Genomic DNA, 20,556 nt, shown 5'->3' with positions numbered 1-20,556 from the left:
AAGTAGGGCACCTCACACTATGTCTGTTTTGTGCCGGCTGAAAATAGAGCCCATTTTCTCAGAGGGAATGAACATTTTGACTTTACAGACACATTTTTTTTTACAGTACAATATGATAACAACCTTGTATAACAGCCATTAGTGGCTCTACTAAGGGGGTTAACTCTCTTGGTGTTGTAGCTAGTGCGGCCGGTTTATAAGCGGGAGGTTGTGAGTTCGATACCTGCTTGGGGCAAGCTACTCTACCGCTGTTTGCTACAATATGGTCTTTTTTGAGGTAGTGATCACAGTCCCCTGGCTTTTTACTATTTCATAGCTTTGAGAAAGAAATGCATGTATTCTCTGCTCTTAGTTGTACTGGAGGAGGGAGAGAGGTAGTTTAATGCCAATGTTGACGGGTTGGATGGAATGTACCCCCAGGCTATACTGTCAGTGATCAAGATCCAAGATCTAAGTGATCAGGATCAAGATTTCTTGGCCCATGTTGAACAGCCCCAGCATATAAAAAGGCAGACATTCCCTACAGGTTTTGAATTGAATGAGATAAACAGTCATGATAGTCCTGTTGGTTGTGCAGATGTACACTTCAGTTTACCGGTGAAAGGTAGGTATGACGTGTGATGACATGTGGATGTGTTTCTTTTACTAATATGAATATGATTTGTATTTTTTTCATTTGAATGGTGCCCATCTACCAACAAAGGTAAATGCAAAAGGCGATACAAATTTGCATACACATTTGTGGCCATTTCAATCATTAAACCTCTCCAGTTCCACTTGTCCACGTGGCTAGAACATGTATTGCATATGTTGGAGAGGTGAATTCTCATGCAGTTGAAGGCTAACCCATTGAAAGGTATGTGCTTGATAAGTTTCTATGAAGGCATATCAGGGGAGGCTGGTGGAGGTAGAAATCATAGGACAGGCTCATATCATAGATAGAGTAGCAACCTCACAATAATGGATTCTTTTCAGTGTAATATTCAGCTATTGCTCCCTATAGCCATCGCCTAAAAGAAAACATTCACCGTGATTAGCAGATCATTTGCAACAAAGTACATCCTGTTGCATCTGAACATCAACAAAGCAGTTAGTTATCAATCAGTGAGAATAATGAGATTGTTGGGTGTGCTAAAGGCAAAAAGTTTAGGGTTGATGACATGAAAACAACTGAAGGTTGTCTAAAAGGGTTAGGGTTAAAACTCAAGAATGTGTTGGCCTAGAACATACTGCATACGTTTAAAATCTGTAGTGAAGTAAAATGAAACCGATTTGAGTCTTTAAAGTATTTTTATTATGCTGAAAATACATTCATTTAATTTTCATTCAGTTAGTGACCCATTTACAAAGACTCAAATTTACAATATTGCATTGCAGCTGGTTTACAATTTTGAATAGCCATGAGAGGCTGTTGATGGTTAACATATCATGGATATTTATGTTTATTCCCATTAAATGAGTTACATTAGCAATATCTTTGGTAATGCAACCAATTGAATTCCCATAAGAACAACACCAAGAAAACCTAAATCAAACTAAATTCACTAGATAAATGTGAAATTCTAATTAAGGCTTCAAAGACATTGAAACATGAATTCTAACTTATGAAAAACAGCCATTATGAATTTTTCAGCAGTATTTTCGTAGTATCAGTTCCCTGTTTCATTATGAATAGTTAAAAACAACAATAGTTAAAACTTTGCACGAATACTCAAAACTAGTCTGAACTAGTTGAAGCAGTATGTCAGCATCACATCCAACTGACCCATTGAGTCTGGAAAACACCAACATGTCCTCCAACTTAGAGAGGAGTGATTTGTGATTTTGTGGAGGTGAATGAGAACGGTAGACAGTAATACATGCTCCAACTGTACAGTACATTGGCCATATACACATGGGTTACATTAGGATGTTCTAGGTGGTAGAAGGGATCCCATCCAATATAACTCTGGCATATAACATAGTAATAACAATGACAATATATACAGTATGGAAGGACAGGGCAACATCTTTATCAATTAATCTAATCATATATTAGCACTGAGCAGTTACTTGTATAACTATGTACTTACATAGATGTTACTAGTTATGTGTCATTACTATATGCCCTATGTAATGTAAAGTAGCTCAGAATGTAAAAAAACCCCAAAACATAATAATAATTTAAAAAAAACACTACTCCTGAAAAGACTTTTACCTGTAGCCGTTTAGGTATTTGTACACTTTTATATACAACACTGCATTTAGCCCCAATAAAGTGTAGGGTTTATATCTACAGGCCAGGCCATTTGAGACAAATATAATAAATTAAAGCACCAATATAAACAAACTTATCAACAGGCAATTATTTCAACTGCACAGAAGAATGACATATACAACAAATTACATTGGTAACACGATAAAGCATGTTCAGTTTCAAACATTTCTTAACACCAAATAGTCTTTGTACAAATTGCAGTCAGTGTATAATTAATGTCTGTCATGAATCAATGTGCATATGCAACAAAAATGATGGACATAATCATTTTTGTTTTTTTAATAAACTCAAATCCAAATTACTATGAGAATATGAGTGATTGTGCTTTGACATTCATATTAGACATCTCCTTGGCAATTTGTCATTGGGTTTTTAAAAGTTAGGCCCTGATTAAACCATATTCCTCAAGATGAGGCCCATAATGCTAAAGTGACATTTGCTATCTAACCACTTTCAGAATGTATGGCAACAATGTATGTCAGGGACAAGTATTAGTGCCTTGTTTTAACCAATTATTGAAATGTTAAAATTAAAATAAGTTTAAAAGCTTAAAATACACAGACCGTGTGCTTGCTGCATGGTAAAGTATATACAAAAGAAAAACATGCAAGCTGATGAGGCACAGAGTAAAGCTCTTGTGTCAAAATGCTCTCTATACTGTACAGTACTGTATATATACCATTATTCTGTTAAATAAAAGTACCACTGGGACCAATGACCACTACAGTCACAATAGCATATCAATCAACTTGTAATCAATGGATGTAGCAGGGAAAAAATTGATAAAGAGTTTGAACAGTTTGTTTGATCTTTTGATAGACCAGAGTCACTGTCTAGCCTCACTGGATCTGCAAGAAAGTTTCTTCATGTTTGCGTGTGATGATCTGCTGGATAGAGATATAGGTCCCCGCGATGAAGCCCACCAGGCCGATGACACTGATGATGGAGTTCTTGGCCATCACCAGGGGCGACAGCCCCTCGGTGTGAAAGGTCAAGATCTGGAGTATGGGTGGGAAAATCAGCGCCAGGAAGCTGCTGCTCATGGAGCCCACAAGGGAGATGACTAGGTCCAGCTCAGGAATCAATATGGCCAGAACACCTGTGGAGAACACAAAGGGACAAAAAAATCACATATTACACGCTTACCTAGGGAGGTGTGTGTGTGTGTGTGTGTGTGTGTGTGTGTGTGTGTGTGTGTGTGAGAGAGAGAGAGAGAGAGAGAGAGAGAGAGAGAGAGAGAGTATGGGGGGGGGGGGGGGGGGGGGAATTAAACAAATAACAGTAAGAGCAGAACAGAGAAAACAAGCCCGAAACAAGCATCATTGTGATGACTGTTTTTCATGTGTCTGTGGAGCAGGCCAGTGGCCATGCTGTGCGGGCCACTGGGGGAGCAGTCATCTTCATCTGTTGCTAAGGGGATTGATGTAAACAGGGGTCGGGCAGCTGTGCTCGCCGAAATCAGTCGGCACCGATGTCCTGCTGCTCTGCCACACAGAACTCTCTCTGTTTCTCACCGTGCGCCACAGGAAACCAATGGGGTTTTTTAAATCTTCAAACATTTGCACATTGCAAACGCCTGTCCTCCCTAGCCAAAGCTACACACACGTACACGTACACGTGCACACACTTATGTCACTTACCATCTCCTCTATAGAGAGAGGAGAAGACAAGTCCACTGCACTTGTTCACTGTGTGTTTGACACACATTACGAGCGCCCGATAGAGTCTTTGAACCATCATCAATTGTCTGTGCACCATTTTCACAAAGTCTGTCAAATTAACCTACAAGGGGATGGGAAGGTTGCGCTTTCATGTGACAAGTCCGCAAACCACCTCGCAAGAGACTCCCGGAGTAAATGCGCCAGTCCTCTTAAAGCGTCCTTGTATAAGGGGTCTTGAAAAGGCATTTGAAGCTCTCCGAGCAATCAAACAAGACAAATGGTCCAGGGAGGGGTGTACTTAGAGTGTCAGCCTAATGTACAGAAAACAAACTACCAAGCTAAAGCTGATGGCTCTCCCCAGAGAGAAGACAACTTCAAGACAACTTCAAAAGGCTGAGGGGGGAACATTTGGAGAATGTGACCTTAAACCAGTAGAATCACCCCTCCTCACTAGGGATGGGCACAGTTATTATGAATGAATGACGTGAAGTGAATATCCATACGGACGTTGGTATTACTTGTATGGTATTACTTGTGAGAGTATTTGAATTATAGAAAAAAATAAGTTAAATAAATGTTTTTATGACTAGTGTCTCATGTCACTCGTGGCTCTCACAACCGGCGAAATGCAGAGTAAACAAAGTAAAGTGTAGAAATATTTCTGTCAGGTCGATGAAACAATGATTTTTCCTCTCCCATAGTCAATAAATTGGCAATCTCCCATAGGCAATCTCAAATTGCATTTGTTTTCATTAATTAAATTAACTAATAGTCACAATTAGTATTTATTATCTGTAATGGTTATTTTGTTACTGAACGCTCAGGGTCAAGTTAGGCTAATTTACATAATGTGCCTGCAGCAACATTAAACACATTTCTTTTAAACAATCTAGATATTGCCAATCCTCACCCCAAAAAATACATTATTCTGATCAGATTTCAAGCTCTTGATATGACTTTCCAACTGATCTACTACCAACAGTACTACAGAACAGTGACAACCATAGAACTGCTCTCCTCAAAGGTTTGTGACTTCCATCAGCAGATCTTTTCACCATACATTTATGTGTTGGGGGAAATTTAAAGAGCTAGTGCACAAACTAAAATCCCCTCCCCAAAAGGAAAGGTAACACATGATTTGCTTTTGAGTCAAGCAAATCAGGCCTGGCAATCATGTTTCATCAGACACTAATAATTACATTATTGAGGACACCACTGCCAAAAGAGATAGAATTTCCCTAAACAAGAGTGGCCCTCTTGGTCATAAGTTTGGCATCAGGCATGCCTCCCACCCCCCTGATGAGTCCAAATCCCTCTATTCCTCTCCAGCCCTCACCTCTGGCTCACCTTCCTGAGCCACTTCATCACAGACTAACGTCAACATAGTGATCCGCTCAACCTAAGAGAGAAAACTCTTTGGCTCGTCAATCGGGAGGCTTCCACATTAATGAGCTCTGCCACTCTGTTTTAGGTAGACTTCTGAACAAAGCACTCTACAGAGCAAGCCTTTTTATTTGCAAACACAGCAAAGTGTCCAACAGTATCCAACATTGTCATATCAGTCAACGGCCTATATTGAAGAAAAGAAAAAAGTGGTGTTCTTTTGCCTTGCTGAACTGCTGAAGATTGATTACATATCTTCATACAGTATGAACACCTAGCTGTGTTTGATTTGACTCATTTATCATTGGAATCTTATGGTTGTATAACCTTTCGCACTGCAAGTCAAGTAGAAAGTTATATTGCAAGACTACAAAGTTCAGGACATTTCTACAAACATGAAATTCTCTGTCTCTTCATCCCTTGACAAATTGAACAAAGGGTGAGAGGAAGGACGGGACATGGCTAGAAGCCAGTGAAGGAGTAATAATACCATTTTAGCAAGGTATTTCAAACAGTTGTTGGAAGGAAATCAGTTTCTCTCAGATTCAAATTGGCCGAGCCATGGAAAATGGCAAAAAAAAAAAAATGAATTTATTAAAAATGAAACTGCTTGAGCCCTTAAGACACAATATAAGAGCAATCAAAGAGGAAGGATTTTGGTTTGACTGTTCCTGGAAAAATACATTGCTGAGATAGAACCTACTTGATTTAACAAGGTTGAGTGCCTCAAGGTTATTTGAGATTAAAGGTGTGTTTGAGATTTATTACAAGTATGAGTACATCCTTCCCTGGTTTAATCAAGAGTGGATACTAAATTGGTGAGGGCATATTCAATTGGATGGTAGACTACAACTCTAGGAATACATTCCTAACATACTCCCTTAGACATGAACTTCAAATGATGATTTCCAGTTACAGTTACCAGATTCTACACCTCGTCATTTCTATGCAGAAAAATAAACCAGGTCATGAATATATGTTAAGAACAACAATTAAATAATTGAGGTAGAACGGTAGAAGACAGAACAAAAAAAACACCCAAAATCAGCAGCAAAACATCACAAGGAAAGACTTTTTGTTTTGCCATTCTAAGAGGATATCAAAACTGTTGCAGAAGCATGACAAAAAAGGCCTTAGGGGATTTAGAAACAGAGATTTAGTACCATGGAATAGCGGAATCTGTGTGAGCAGGATATTAAGTACTCCTTTGAGGTGCGCCTTCAAATGACAAAGCATATAAAAACAGAAATGCCAATAAGGGAGCTGGGGCTTCTGTGGAGAAAAACATCAAATGCTGAGGATTGTTTACCTTCTTCTTTTCTGGATGACAATAGCAGAAAATGATTGCTCCAAATTATAGCTCTCAATGGGAGAGCACAATAAATAAAACCTTGCTGCTTGCTTATTGCGTGGTTTCATGAATAAATCCATATCAATTTCTTGTGAAACGATGACTTGAAATAATTGGCATGCATCTTAGGCAGAATAGAAACCAGGCAATAAGCGGGCAGCAACGTTTTGTGAACGAGAGAGCTATAACCAGTCAATAGAAGAAACCAATTTTCTACACCTACACATTACAGTTTAACTTTCAATCTACCACAGCTATGGTGGTGTGGCACTGTGTGTGAGTCCTTATGAAAGAAATATAGACAGATAGAAAGGACAGAAAGATGGAGAGAAATTATCTAAAGTGGGAAAACAAGTACCTCACACTAACTATCCTCAATGAATAAACATCTGTCCAAAAAGTACCCAACCAACATGCAATTTTTTATCTCCAATAAAACTAAAAGCTAAAGTATATGACAAAATACAAATTAGAAGGTTGTGGGAGGACCTTCAGCCTTTTCTGCCTGGCATTCTCGGAGACCTTCCGTGTTTCCTAACCAAGGTGTCACTTTGAGTTTGGGGGGCTTTCTCTTCACAAGAGAGAAGAGGGTACAAACAGGGAGGGATTGAGATGGAGAACAGAGACCTGTGGTCCTTCCTGTGCTCTGTGGGAGGTCAGTGTAAAAACACATCCCCCAGGCAGACCCGTGGGGCAGTGTCAGGTCCTACACCCCTCCGGTAGCGTGTCACCTCCCTGCCACTGCGCTACTCTAGACAAGCTACAAGACCAGAGGGGGCTCACGCAACGTCCACTCCGGTTTCCATCAAGAGCATAGCAACACGCTAGCTTTTGTAACTGAGGCCTGGGGCGAAGAACCAAAGAACTTGTTGCTTTACTATGTTAGCTCCCACAAAACTCCTCATTTCGTGATTTACGACTCCTGGGATTGAGGAAAACACCAAGAAAGCAATTCCCAAACATATCATTCGGGAGTAACACGTCCATGGTAAAGTGTTGACTTCAAACAAGAATTCAAAGCATTGAAATGACTGAGCTTTCAAATTTGTGGGGAAATGCACTCAGAAACAGAATGGCGCTAACAATGCTTAGGTTGTGGGTTAGATATATATACTGAAAAATGTATGCACTTACGTGAATGTAAGTCGCTTTGGATAAAAGCGTCAGCTAAATGGTATATATATTATATATAAACAGACTGGAACACAGTCAGTTTGCGAAAGGCTGTGTGTCTTTAAACTCTTATCTGATTTTCCAGTTAAAATGCATGACAGATAAACAGAGAAAGAGAGATAAGAATGAGTAGTCTAAGCAGCCTAATTCAAGTAAACAGAGTTCATTCAGAATTAAAGGCTTCTATGAAATGACCATGGATCAGAGCAAAATTGGACAACCTAGACATCAGTCAATGCCTTGCCTCTTGGCATTTAGCCCTTGACGTTGGGAGAGCTGCTTTGACGTCACAGCTGGGCATTCCGATTCACACTGAACGATCTTTCATAAAAATAAAAAAAAAACACTGAAGTTTTCAGAATTAACAGAGGAGAAGAATCTGAAGAGGGCGCTGAGAGAAGCTGTCATTCACATTTCAAGGACTTCTCATAGAATGGGAAAAAAAACCACTGCGAAATAACGAAATTATTAATGGATATCCATCATACTTACTATTTCAAAGAGTTGTCTGAACTATAGCGTAGTTTAATTGCTCCCTATGGATATAGGCCTAAATTTGGCTGTATTGAATATCATGATCAAAAGGGTTCTGATTGAAATAAGCTACATTGTTTTCAGCTGTTATAATCTGACATCAAGTCAGTTGTCATAAGCATGTAATGAGAACTGTTATTTCATTGTTATGATAGTTATTATGTACTCCTTATGAGGGTTAAAGTACAGAGGCAGATCTCATGTATGCATGTATAACTAAGTAGCCTTGTGCGCTGGAACAGACAAGCCAGAACATCCCATAGGGCAGGAGCCTAGCTCCCGTTTCTGTAGCGTGAGGAAGCTTGATGTACAAGTAACCCCTGGTTACTGGTATTAGCAGCATAACTCTTCTAAGCCACTCTCTTGAACAGCCAGTCAGATAACCATGGGCACTAGTGTGCCATATACCGTAGAACACAAAAGCCTACCTCCAGGGAATAAAGGACCCCGTGACATATCTTTGTTTTTGAAAACCTTTTCTCACATTCGTAACCAATTACTTTCCATGAACAGGCCTACAGCCTACGTCATCCCTCCAACCATGCCATTGTTTCTTCCCTATAGAGTCTTTGTGTTATTTTACAGCACTGCAATCTTCATCCACTTGGCTTCCACTCATTAAGCAGGAAGGTCATAGTGAACAATCCAGCAAATTTCATAAAGACATAAAGTAGCATATGCATGTATTCCTTTTTATATTTTTATCAATATGTAATACAACCATGGAGGGCAAAGATAGTTTATACAAGATGTCTTTTACAATCGGGAACAATGCTAACAAGTGTGAGAAGTTGTCATGGCAGGATAACTGAGAAGTCGTATAGTAACAAGGAAGGAGAGGACAGAGGGGTTTCTGGGATACACTGATGTGGCACTATAAATCACATGTGACATTTCTAGTCCTGGTTTATGAAACAAACAAAAATTTGAGAGGGATGTCAAAAGTAAAGCAATTAAATAATCCGTGACTCAAGCTACAAGGTATTAACACTGTAGAATTTTCAACAGTCATTAAACTTTTAGAATTTAATTAAAAATAATAATTGAACACTATTAAGTGCTCTAGGGATTCTCTAATCATTTGAAAATACAATGTGTGTGTGTGTGTGTGTGTGTGTGGGGGGGCTATTCTTCAACCTACAAAATGTTGTAAGAGATATTTAAATATTGAGGTGATGAGTTAACCCCGAGCCAGATAGGCATTGAAGCAGTAAGCAGCACTTTAAAAGTATCAAGCGAAGGAAATGATCATCGATTGCAGCCACTGCAAACTTTGATTAGTTCCTTTTGTGACACGCGACACGAGAGGCAACCGACTGTGAAGTTGGTTTGATAGCCCCTGTACTCAACATCTAGAGATCACTATCCAAATATCAATGAGAGGGACCTCACACATGAAATAACTGATCTTAGCAACCACCAGTCAGACACTGATGCAACATGCTTCTATATTCTTTCTCTGTTCTAGAGATTACACTATTGGAACCCATTGTTCACCGTGCTCCCTTTAAATTTCAACAGGTACTTCCAAGAACTCTAGTTCCGGTTTCCGAGTTTTGATCACAGAACAATAGTAGGATAATGACAACAGTTTTCAAAAAACGTTCTCTCTTTTAAAAACAACAAGAAGAAGAACAACAACACATAAGCTGGAATGACTTTGGAAACAAAGAGCATCTAGGCCTACTCATTATTTACAGACAAACATTAGCTTACATACATTATCCTTCTCCTGCATATTTCAAGGCTATCTACTAGGTTCTAGAAATCAGAAGCATGGGGTTATTGGACAAATGATGAAAGAAAGATAAATGCATCTCTGGAAAGCTTCCATCAGAAATTCAAGTACCTCTATATGTGGAAATTGCGGACCATACAGCAAATAACAAGGCAAGATGGCTCCCTCATCTCCTGACAGCCTATGCATGCATCCCAGACGAGGACCATGCGATGCTAAAATCAGCAATCAGTCTGTGGGTCTAGTGTAAGAAATCTATTCCCCACACAGGAGAACTATCAATGTGACATGGTTGAAACAGTCAGATAACAAAGAGGCCCAACTGCTTCTAAGACAGGCAGGCAGGCAGGTATGCACAGAAGGTGTTTGCCCTATCAAAAGCATAATTCTATTACACATACTCGATTTGATCAAGTGTGTCACCTTCACAATATCAAATCTTTCAAATTAAGACTTTAGGAGCGATGACAGGACTGAGCTGAAGTGAAAGCTGGGCAGATCTTCACGTTTCTACCCCCTTCATCCTCTAATTGGGATGAACAGATGGCTACAGCAGAAATGTGTAAAAGACTGCCTCCTAGTGCACAAAAGGGCCATTTGTGGCTTCAGGATGAGTTGGCCAATATAACTCCTCAAAGGACAAAGTGCAAGCTATTCAAAGAGAATCACAAGGCTTTGTTGAGAGGAAATCGATATCAGGAATATCATAGCTAAAAATACCACAGCTATAACTGTTTGTCGTCTAATACTGTGCACAAGGGAATACATTGGACGAGAGTGGAAGTGGGTGCAGATGGTTTAATCATGGGCATTTAGAGGAGTGATTTATTGTGTTCATTTGTGGTGGCCAAGGAGCAAGCTTGTGACTCACGCTCAATCGCCACACTAACTGCCCTCCCACGACAAGCGTACACACACACATCAACACTACTCAGCATTGCTCTTCAACCGTGTGTCATATTTCTCACATCCCTGTTGTTCTCATGTTTACTGGACATGACGTAATGTTCTGAGCTAAAAAAATAACAACATAGAATATCCTTCTCTGAGCTGAAGGTAACATTTAGAAATAGAGTTGAAACACAAGGGCCTTACTCTTGAGATAACTTTCAAGAAGGCTATATGGCACGTAAGTAACCTAGCAAAAGGATAATACAGTATAATATGAAATAAATCACAGATAGGACATAATATCATGCCTAGACATTGTATGTTGTATGCTGGGTTCTCTAAAAAGTGTGATCAAATCAGAGTAGGCCTCAGACCTGGTTCAGTACTCTGTGTAAAATACAAAAAAAAGAAGAAAAAAAACTATTTGAGGTGTGCTTGATTTTGCTTAAGGTACTGTACATAAGCTGCCTGGTACTATGGAAATTAAGTAAAGTGCAGCTCAAGTATTTGAATGCATCCGTTTGACCCAGGTCTGGTCGACCTTGATTGACAATAAACATGTGCTATGACGATACTTCAGCCAGAGGCTCCAGACTGAGTGACTCACATGTGAAGATAACAAGGGCCGTGCGGATGAGGAGGTCCACAGCCAGCTCCCATCTCGGTGAGACCCGGGCCACAGCCGGCGGGATGAGGATCTCTGCCGGGACGTAGAACTGCAGGGCGAAGGTGATGTAGATGCCAAAACAGTAGAGCAGCTTGACGATCTGATACATCCTGCATAGACAGAGGGAGACACAGTGGTTAGTGGTTACGGTCATAGTTGAAGTAGTCATCAAAGTAGTCAGTAGTCATAGCTCATTAGCACACTTGAAAAGCACATGGCCATCTATATTGTTGAATTGTCTCCATCTCTTAAAGAGGCAATCTGGGATTGGTACATCCATGTTTGATAATACACAGTATAACCATTGACTTATAACTATAAATATAACTTTAGTTCAACTGTCTTACCCCATCAAAAACCAAAATATAAGCTTGTTTTACTCTATTGTTTATAAACAATGTAATTGTAAACAAACACTCTATAGCTTCAAAACATGGTTACAACTATCATTATGATCTCATACATGGTCAGTCCTTGCATTCATAACTCATTCATTCATTTTTCTAGCCCAATCCCTTAGATTGCCAAAAAAGTGGCAGGGAGACCGCTTTGTGTTGTTTGAATCCCAGACTGCCCCTTCAAATTGTCTCGACTTCAAAATACAAAATACACATTGATGTGAAATATCACATTGTTCCATTGTCTATTGGAGAGGGCACTGCTAACTGTTAGCCTTTGCTGTGGTAGCAAAGTGGAGAACGGAGAACCGGAGAAGCTTTCACTACTGACCTATGCGGCAACTCAGGCCAAGATGATATTTCACCTTAACATTAAATAGGCTGAAGGCTTTACCTTTCAGGTAAAGACTTGGAGAGAACAGAAGGCATCAGTCACCATCACATCCTAAATACCCCAGTGGTGTTTCTGATTGACATCTCTGGCCCACTTCCTGGAAGGTCTGACTCTGCAGGCCATGTAGGGCTGTGTGCATTGAGCATGCTCCCCTAGACCCTGCCTACGTTCTGCTTCAGATCTGGCCCTAATACTGACAGCTTAGTCTTGAGAGAACAGTGAAATTGGGCCTGTGCCCATCTCCCCCCTAAAGCTCATTGGTCAGCCTTCTTTCATGCAGCCTTCTTTCATGCTCCATGACTTGTTCAATCTGCTTCCTCTATAGCTGCCCGACTGCCTGACTGAGATTTGCTCCACCAGGCCAGAGAACAACCTTCTCCTACCTCCGATGCCTGGTCTGCCCACTTCCATTACGCCAAGAAGCAGCAGGGGTGTACTTACCTTCAAATGATTTACACCTGGATCACGGAGTCCAAGTGCATTTGTACTGTATCTGACACCTTGGATTCATTTGACTGATGGGCTTCCAGTGTCTTGGCGGAAAAGCTATTAGAGTGAGTCACTACGGCTTCATAGAGTGAATTTGCATTTGGGTTCGAGGGTACATATAAATGCTGGGTATGTCGAGGAAATCAATGCGATTCATTGATCAGCTCTTCAGTTAGCTAGTCTATAGTGGGAATTATGCCAATGGAGAGAGTTGACCGGTTGCCTAGCCTACTTTTGTCAAATCACTTACTTAGCCACCCCTTTCCGAATCTGAGAGAAATTACATACAAAGAACACAAACATATAACAATGAACACCGTAATGGCCAACAGCCACTTTTCGCTGAATTAAGGCATACTGAGGCAAAAACTCACAACGGTTTCTGGCAACACTGCCTCAAAGGGTTGTGAGCAGTGTACCACAATGACTCACCAGCAGTTGGGCAAATTAAGGGTGATGCTCCCTCCTATCGCCTCCCCGAAACAGATGTAACCAATGGTGCCTAGGCTGATATAGAGGAAGGTGACGATGCCCATGCCCAGGCAGAGAACCAGCTTAAAACTCTGAGGATTCTGCATCTTATTCTCCAATGGCAGGACCTGAGGAGAAAAAACAACACACAACAACACAGATAAACAAATAAGACAACACCAAATGTGTATTCATAAAACTCATGAAGTCATATTTACCACTCCAATCCCCTCGAAAGCAAATATGGCAGTTCCAAAGAAGAGGGGGTAGGACTTGGCTTCTCCCACCTTTGGCAAGTTGATAGGGTATGTGATGTTCTGACAATGAAAAAGTAAAAACATTTGTAGTTTAGTTAAGTATAGTAGTCACTCCATAATGTAATGCATAACAGGTCAATGACCTTTCTTACAAATAGTTACATACATGCATACATTCAGTGTCATAATTGTGCATAAATGTCTGAACAATTGACCAGACATATTGATCCATAGTATCGTAAACACAAGGAAAGAATGATCTGTCTATGGTATATCTCAAGACTCATACAACTCACAAAACTGATAAGCATTTAAAAAAAAACATTTTTGTGGTTCCATTATATGCTCCATGCTTTTGTCTAAATCTTCCTTCAACATGATTTATGAGTGTCAACAATCATTCTATATATCTCATATTACTTGCAAATAAATCTTTTTTTGTCTTTCTTTTGCGGGTGGGAAATTGCTTTCCCAAGTATGCCCATTTATCTGGGCATGGAACAGCTATCTATTTATCAAAGGCACCTATTGTGTGATTAAATGTTCAGATGGGAATTGGAAATCAAGGGAGCCTGTCACAGATAGTTGCCTCTTCATCCATAACTACCACAACTCAATCAGTGAAGAGAAAAGCCAGGGAGGGCATTGGTACAGAGAACAGACTTGTCTACATAGAATGATATCATCATAATGTTCAAACATTTTATCAAGATTGTTTGTTTTTCTTTTTTGTTGAGGAAAGAGCAAAACAATAACATTTCCACTGAAGATCAGTCTTTGATAGTCCTCATCTGCACGAGTGAAATTAATTATATTTTCAGTAGGGCTGCACAGATTAATCGACTCATCTAACAGATTAATCAACGAACGCCTTAGTTGACAATTAAAATTCATCAGATTTCTATGACAATAAATTATAGCTGGAGTGAGCCAACAAGTGATGTATGAAGGGAGCTCGGTTCAAGCAATACAATATGGAAGATACATCATAAACTGCAGAATGTAAACATAATTGGAGACACGTCACTTTGAGACAGGCCGAACTGCTAGTTAACTGGTAGCTATTAACAATAAATATGTCCGCTTCGAGACTCACCTAGCAGTGGTAACGAGATGAATGTCTCTAGTTATGTTTACATTCTGCAGTTTATGATGTATGGACTTTCATAGCGTATAACACCCTTAATCTATGGAAAGAGAATGGCAATTCACACCTTTGATTTGGAGGCTATCATTTCATTGTTAACTTGTGAGGTACCCTGTTACTCATTGTTTAGGCACCACTTGTCTTCAACGATTAGGATTTTTGTCTTCAACTAATAGGAACAAATTCATAAACCTTCAATTCATAATTTTTTTTTTTAAATCGACTGACAGCCCTAATTTTTAGATACTGTATATTACTACATTAAGACGACACACATTCAAACACAGTCTAAAGAACAGTACAAAACACTAAATCCTTGTTTGTGTATATACTGTATATACAGTGCATTCGGAAAGTATTCAGACCCCTTCACTTTTTCCACATTTTGTTATGTTACAGCCTTATTCTATTTTTCACTCATCAATCTACACACAATACCCCATAATGACAAAGCCAAAACAGGTTTTTAGAAATGTTTGTTAATCTATTAAAAATAATAATATATATATATATCACATTTATTTATTTATTAAGTATTCAGACCCTTTACTCAGCACTTTGTTGAAGGACCTTTGGCAGCGATTACAGCCTCAAGTCTTCTTGGGTATGACGCTACAAGCTTGGCACATGTATTTGGGGAGTTTCTCCCATTCTTCTCCGCAGATCCTCTCAAGCTCTGTCAGGTTGGATGGGGAGTGTCTGAATACTTTCCGAATGCACTGTATATATGTGTGTGTGTGTGTGTGTGTGTACCTACCGTTAGTGAATAGAAGTAGATGAGAAACAGGCTAGCACACATGGCCAGGTTAGCCACCAGGGACAGGGGTGCCAGGTACTTGAGGTTGCGTGTGAAGACCAGCAGGATAACAAAGGGCAGGAAACAGAGCATGTAGAGGCGCGAGTCAAAGCTGGGGACCAGAGGCACAACCGTTTGGTTGGTCAATGGTGGGTGACAGTTCATGGTTGTCCCGTTTGCTGCTTCTACCACCTGGACAAAAAAGGCCACACATCAATGAACACATGGTGGCCTTCATCTAGACTTAGATGCATCAATTTTCTTTTTTTCAATTTCTCCATCAAGAGTCTCCGTCAAGAGTGCAATTTAGTTCAGCACTTGGTTTAATCTGTGGATAGAAATCTGCCACGAGACCTACTATAGAGTATAGTTTTAGGATAACACAAAAATGACTTGTACTTTATGAATCACCATGATTAGACGAAAGAGTTATGGTGAACCTGGTAAGCTCCGCAGACACAGTAACAACATCCAAGAATGCTTGCACTTGTCAGCAATCAGCAGAGGCAGAAATCGGAGGAGAGGCTTATTGTAATGCATTGACTGGAATGTGGAATGGTATCAAAAACGTGTCATTGTAATGCATGGAATGGAATACAAACATGTTATTGTAATGCATGAAATGGAATGAGCAATGGTATCAGACACACGTGTTTAATATTCCTCATTCCATTCCATGCATTACAATGAGACGGTCCTCCAATTTCTACCTCCACCAGCCTCCCCTGTCAGGAAAAGCTAAACACTACCATCTAGTGGCATAGAAAAGGTCCTACGCCCTGTGTGAGATGTCTCTTACCTGTTTCACGTTGTCACTGAGAAACACGAAGTAGACACAGCAGAAGCCCAGCTGGGTGATGATGAGGAACAGGTTGACTAATCGTCTGAAAGCAAGGTCACAAAGTCACAGTTAAAGACCAAAACAGGACACAGTCAAAGACCATTCAACCATCAAAACACCAGAAAACAAGAGGGGTCCTCAAAAACACGTATCCAAAACTAAGCATTGTGGAGAGATGATTTTAAATGCAATATTTAAAAATACATGGTGCATTATATGAAGGCAATAACCCATATGTTTACAAATACACTTAGTGTAATTCATAACCTAGATACACATTTTATTACTGTGTAATAACAACATATTTTTACCTCCCCCATATTGAGTGTCTTCTGAGCCATGAGACGTTTTCCAGACCATACTCCATCGCCTCTCCATAATTCATAAATGGCTTGTTCATCCTGGGAAGGAAGAAAAAAGGAAAGAAAGGAAAGGAATATATAAAGAAAGAAAGAAAAAAATAAATTAAGGAAGGAAGAAAGGATTAAAAACTAAAACAATGCGTAAACATCACTGTGGCAGATTCCATATTATTTCCGACCGAAGTCTACAAAATGTCACGGTGAATACCATGCAGAGACCTATCACTAGGTCACCTGTGTATGGAATCTCACAGAGATGCTGTTGTCATGACAGTGGTTGAGTTCGCAGTCAGTGATGTTTGTTGTCTATTTCTACACAATAAATATAATCTATAGCATAAGGTATTCTAAGAGAATCTGGGTTTGTTCGGATATATCCTAAGAGGTAGAAGTAATTACAATAATGTTTTGGAAAAACTTAAAATTATTAATATTAATAAATTGTTATTAAAAACTATTTATTTTGATAATGGGAAGAATCTGAGATGACAACAGGACATAAAGTGGGATTAGGCATGCTGCACCACACACCAGCTCACGTGAGCCGGATTTATGTTCTGTTTGTTTGCATGTCTGTCACCCCCCCCCCCCCCCCCCAAAAAAAAAAAAGAAGAAGTGCGTGAGTGAAAGAGTTTCTATGGTGGTCATGTCACACTCTGACAGTGCGAACCAACAGAAACGATGTTGAATATTGAGAGTGGTTGCAGATGAGGCTATGGTGTCTGGGTGTGAATGGAGTTCACTTACTTTACACTGAGATGATGTGAACATTTTACGAGGAGGTTCATACAATGGACAGCGATTATGCCAATGACAAGCAGACTCAGAGGCCCTAACTGTAAAGCAAGAGAGGAAGACAACAAAACAAAGACAGATCATATTTCTCCATCTCCAAGTGCATTTATTAGATATGTACATCCTCTTTATCGAGTGTTTTAAATTTAAGTGAAATATAACTACGGCCCCAATTCAATCAATTGCGGATACAGGCAAACCACACTACAAGTCAAACTGAATTGGAGGTATAGGCTAAACGGTGGTGAAACTGACACAGTTCACAAGCTTTGTTCATCTCATCTCATGGACATTATCATTGGACATTGACACAAAAGCCCACCTGTCCTTAGAGAACACAGTTTAGATTCCGAGTAGACCTGCAGTGCAGTTTGCCTTTATCAACAATTGATTGTACAAAAATAAATGTAACAACAAATTTCAGTAAATAATATTCATAGGTATCTGCTTACCACAAGCCCAGCATTTTTGACAGCCAGAGGCAGACCAAGCAGTCCTGTACCAATGTTTCCCTTCAGCAGGTGGATCAGAGTCTGACAAATACTGCAAGAACATATTAGCAAAATGTTTACCACTCATATCTTGCAATCATGCATGAATGCCAAATTCATCAAGCCATCACAATATGCAGGCTCCAAGTCAATCAATTGCAGATAGCAGGTTTTCAGTATAATGCAAAAACATGATTTCTCTTGCACTGCAATATCAAATGTGTGTATCCATGACCTCAGCAATGCGACACTGTGAAACTGAAACAAAGTGAAGTGCAATAAAAACTGAACAACTATGCTTTCTTGCTGCACAAGAAGAATCAGGTCTTTAAACTATCCTAGACACCTGATAGCTGTAATTTATTGGACCCTACAAGACTTAAATACCTTCTATAAGGTATTAATAAGTTCTATCAAGTAAGAAATACAAATGGATGTAACATGAACCATCCTTACGAAGTTCCTGATTGACCTCCGATTCGCTCATACTCGTTCTGGACTCTTGAGGGGCCGGGGGGAGGAGGAGGAGGACACAGAATATTGTCCTCAGAGGGGCTGTTTATTAGGTTTGAAAAAGCTGGGCCTGAGATATAAAGACATACAGTCAAATTTCAGGAAAAAATAATCACAAAAACATACATCTTGAGATTCCTATTCTACTACCTCAGGTTGCTACACAATACATGATTAAGAGGATACAAAATACAATGAAACTAGTGTGCATTCAGTGGGCCACTCCTGCTACCTGTTTGCATTCATTGTATTTGCTCTGAAGAGAAAACAATATTCATAAGCATTAGACCAGATGGTGTATCACACCATTGAGGCCATTGCCATGTTTCACAGAATGCAGTTGAAACAGGAGACTAGCTTTCAGAACGCATGAGGTCATTTTTCATTAGCCTAATCATTTCAGATTATCATCAATGCAAAATTCTTCTTTCAAAGGACATTCTTGAGCTAAACATAATGTAGGCCTACCATCGTCACGACCATTAGCGTTCAAGGTCATGGCTGGTCCAGTAGGTGGATCCTCACACTGCCAGCCTCTCTGAACCTAAGGACAGCAGGTGGAGGTGTCCCACATTGACAGCCACTATAATGATAATAAAAAACACAGTGCTGTTAGCTCTCTTAGTTCAGTGTTTGCAGGGCATCCCTTACAAGGCCTAAGGGATATTAAGATATATACCAATAGATTATTGAGGAATATTAGGCTTCTTGTAGATGCCTCATGCGCTTAATACAACTGTCTTATACGATCATAACCCCAACTATAGTATATGGCTGTTTTACTCCAATGTTTACAAACAATTAACAAACAGGGACTTAAGCAAACTCTGTATAGCTTCAAAATATGTTTCAATCTCCCATGCTGATGTCACAGAGTTCTTACTATGAATTTGACATTGGTAACATTTACCCTCATATTCCAGCGTTGCGTGGAGCGGCCGATGTTTTGTTGTTTTTCAAATTGTGGTATGTGGCTTTAAGTTTAACGATTGTTGTACTTTGTTTTCACTATGTTGAAATGCAGTTATGTAACCCTTATCTGAGCTGGACAGTGCAGTATGTTGTTAATCACAGTGGATGGGTCAATATTATGTAGCATAAATGGTAAATGTTCAAGAACTGAAAGAAGAAAGATTGAATGGAAACTTTGAAGCCTTTGCATTTGAGAAACAAATGATCTAAGTAGCCTAACAACAGTACATTCCTGACAATCAACATCAAGTGAAAACGATAATTTATCTCAATCATCGATTAGTGATGTCATTACCCTGAGAATCCACGTAATCAAAAAGGGCATTCATTCGAGATAGCCTAACCGATTAAGTTTGACACGATACAGTAGTCATAAGTGTCGGTACTATAGAACAGTAGCAAATCCATTCAGTAAACATGATATGCCAGTATACATTTTAGAGATATAGGTCATTGGATAACTTGAATAAACTAATCCCATTCGTCACCTATAAACACCACATCCGCTGTAGTTGCGAGCTAGCTAAATAATAATAATTTCGTTTCATGCTTCAAACCAAATAATTGATTAATCGGCTCAGTAAGGTGACTTACCTTGACAAAGCTGCTGACTGTTCCTTTAGCTAGCGTTTACATGTGTTCATTTGAGTGCAAATTCATGACAGAATTGTATTTTAATGTCTACTGTCCTCAATATGTTTTTCAGCAAGCAGTCTGATCAGCTTGACATTGCTCTTAAACATCTGCGGTCTGCAGACCATTTCCGCCATACAGGGCGTTAGATCACATGATCTGATGATGGTGCATGTCAGCTGACTTTATGGAACTGTTGCCCGAAAACAATTCTCACACGTTGTTGCTAGTTACTAGTGAAATATCGATAACATTGGCTAAATGAGGAACGAAATAGCAGCAACGTAAATTCACACTCATGCCAGAATTGTGTAGTTATTGTGATGGCATAAAACATCGTTT

At 39.6% G+C, this 20,556-nt stretch overlaps 1 protein-coding gene across 1 annotated transcript; it reads right to left on the bottom strand.

Annotated features, from left to right (window-relative positions):
- Positions 1 to 1,280: 1,280 nt before the first annotated feature.
- Positions 1,281 to 20,322, bottom strand: slc36a1 (solute carrier family 36 member 1). Its single transcript, XM_083686248.1, has 12 exons — positions 20,176 to 20,322; positions 19,078 to 19,192; positions 18,553 to 18,679; positions 18,058 to 18,148; positions 17,558 to 17,646; positions 16,760 to 16,849; positions 16,407 to 16,491; positions 15,569 to 15,799; positions 13,626 to 13,724; positions 13,369 to 13,535; positions 11,596 to 11,765; positions 1,281 to 3,356 (listed from the first exon to the last, which is right to left on the bottom strand). The coding sequence occupies exons 2-12, from the start codon at positions 19,106 to 19,108 to the stop codon at positions 3,097 to 3,099; spliced, it is 1,440 nt and encodes a 479-aa protein (XP_083542374.1). The 5' UTR covers positions 19,109 to 19,192; positions 20,176 to 20,322; the 3' UTR covers positions 1,281 to 3,096.
- Between the last annotated feature and the right edge of the window lie 234 nt (positions 20,323 to 20,556).

The sequence above is a fragment of the Argentina silus genome, assembly GCF_951799395.1.
Source record: "Argentina silus genome assembly, chromosome: 15".
NCBI classification, from domain to species: Eukaryota; Metazoa; Chordata; class Actinopteri; order Argentiniformes; family Argentinidae; genus Argentina; species Argentina silus.
This window is presented reverse-complemented; position numbering and strand designations above follow the sequence as displayed.

Excerpts from the sequence above, each read along its gene's own strand:
- slc36a1 (XM_083686248.1), bottom strand. The coding sequence starts at position 19,108 with ATGACCTTGAACGCTAATGGTCGTGACGATG. Across the intron at positions 17,647-18,057 it reads TCAAAAATGCTGGGCTTGTG|TTAGGGCCTCTGAGTCTGCT; the intron begins GTAAGCAGATAC and ends CTTGCTTTACAG. Across the intron at positions 16,850-17,557 it reads TCACATCATCTCAGTGTAAA|GATGAACAAGCCATTTATGA; the intron begins GTAAGTGAACTC and ends CTTCCTTCCCAG.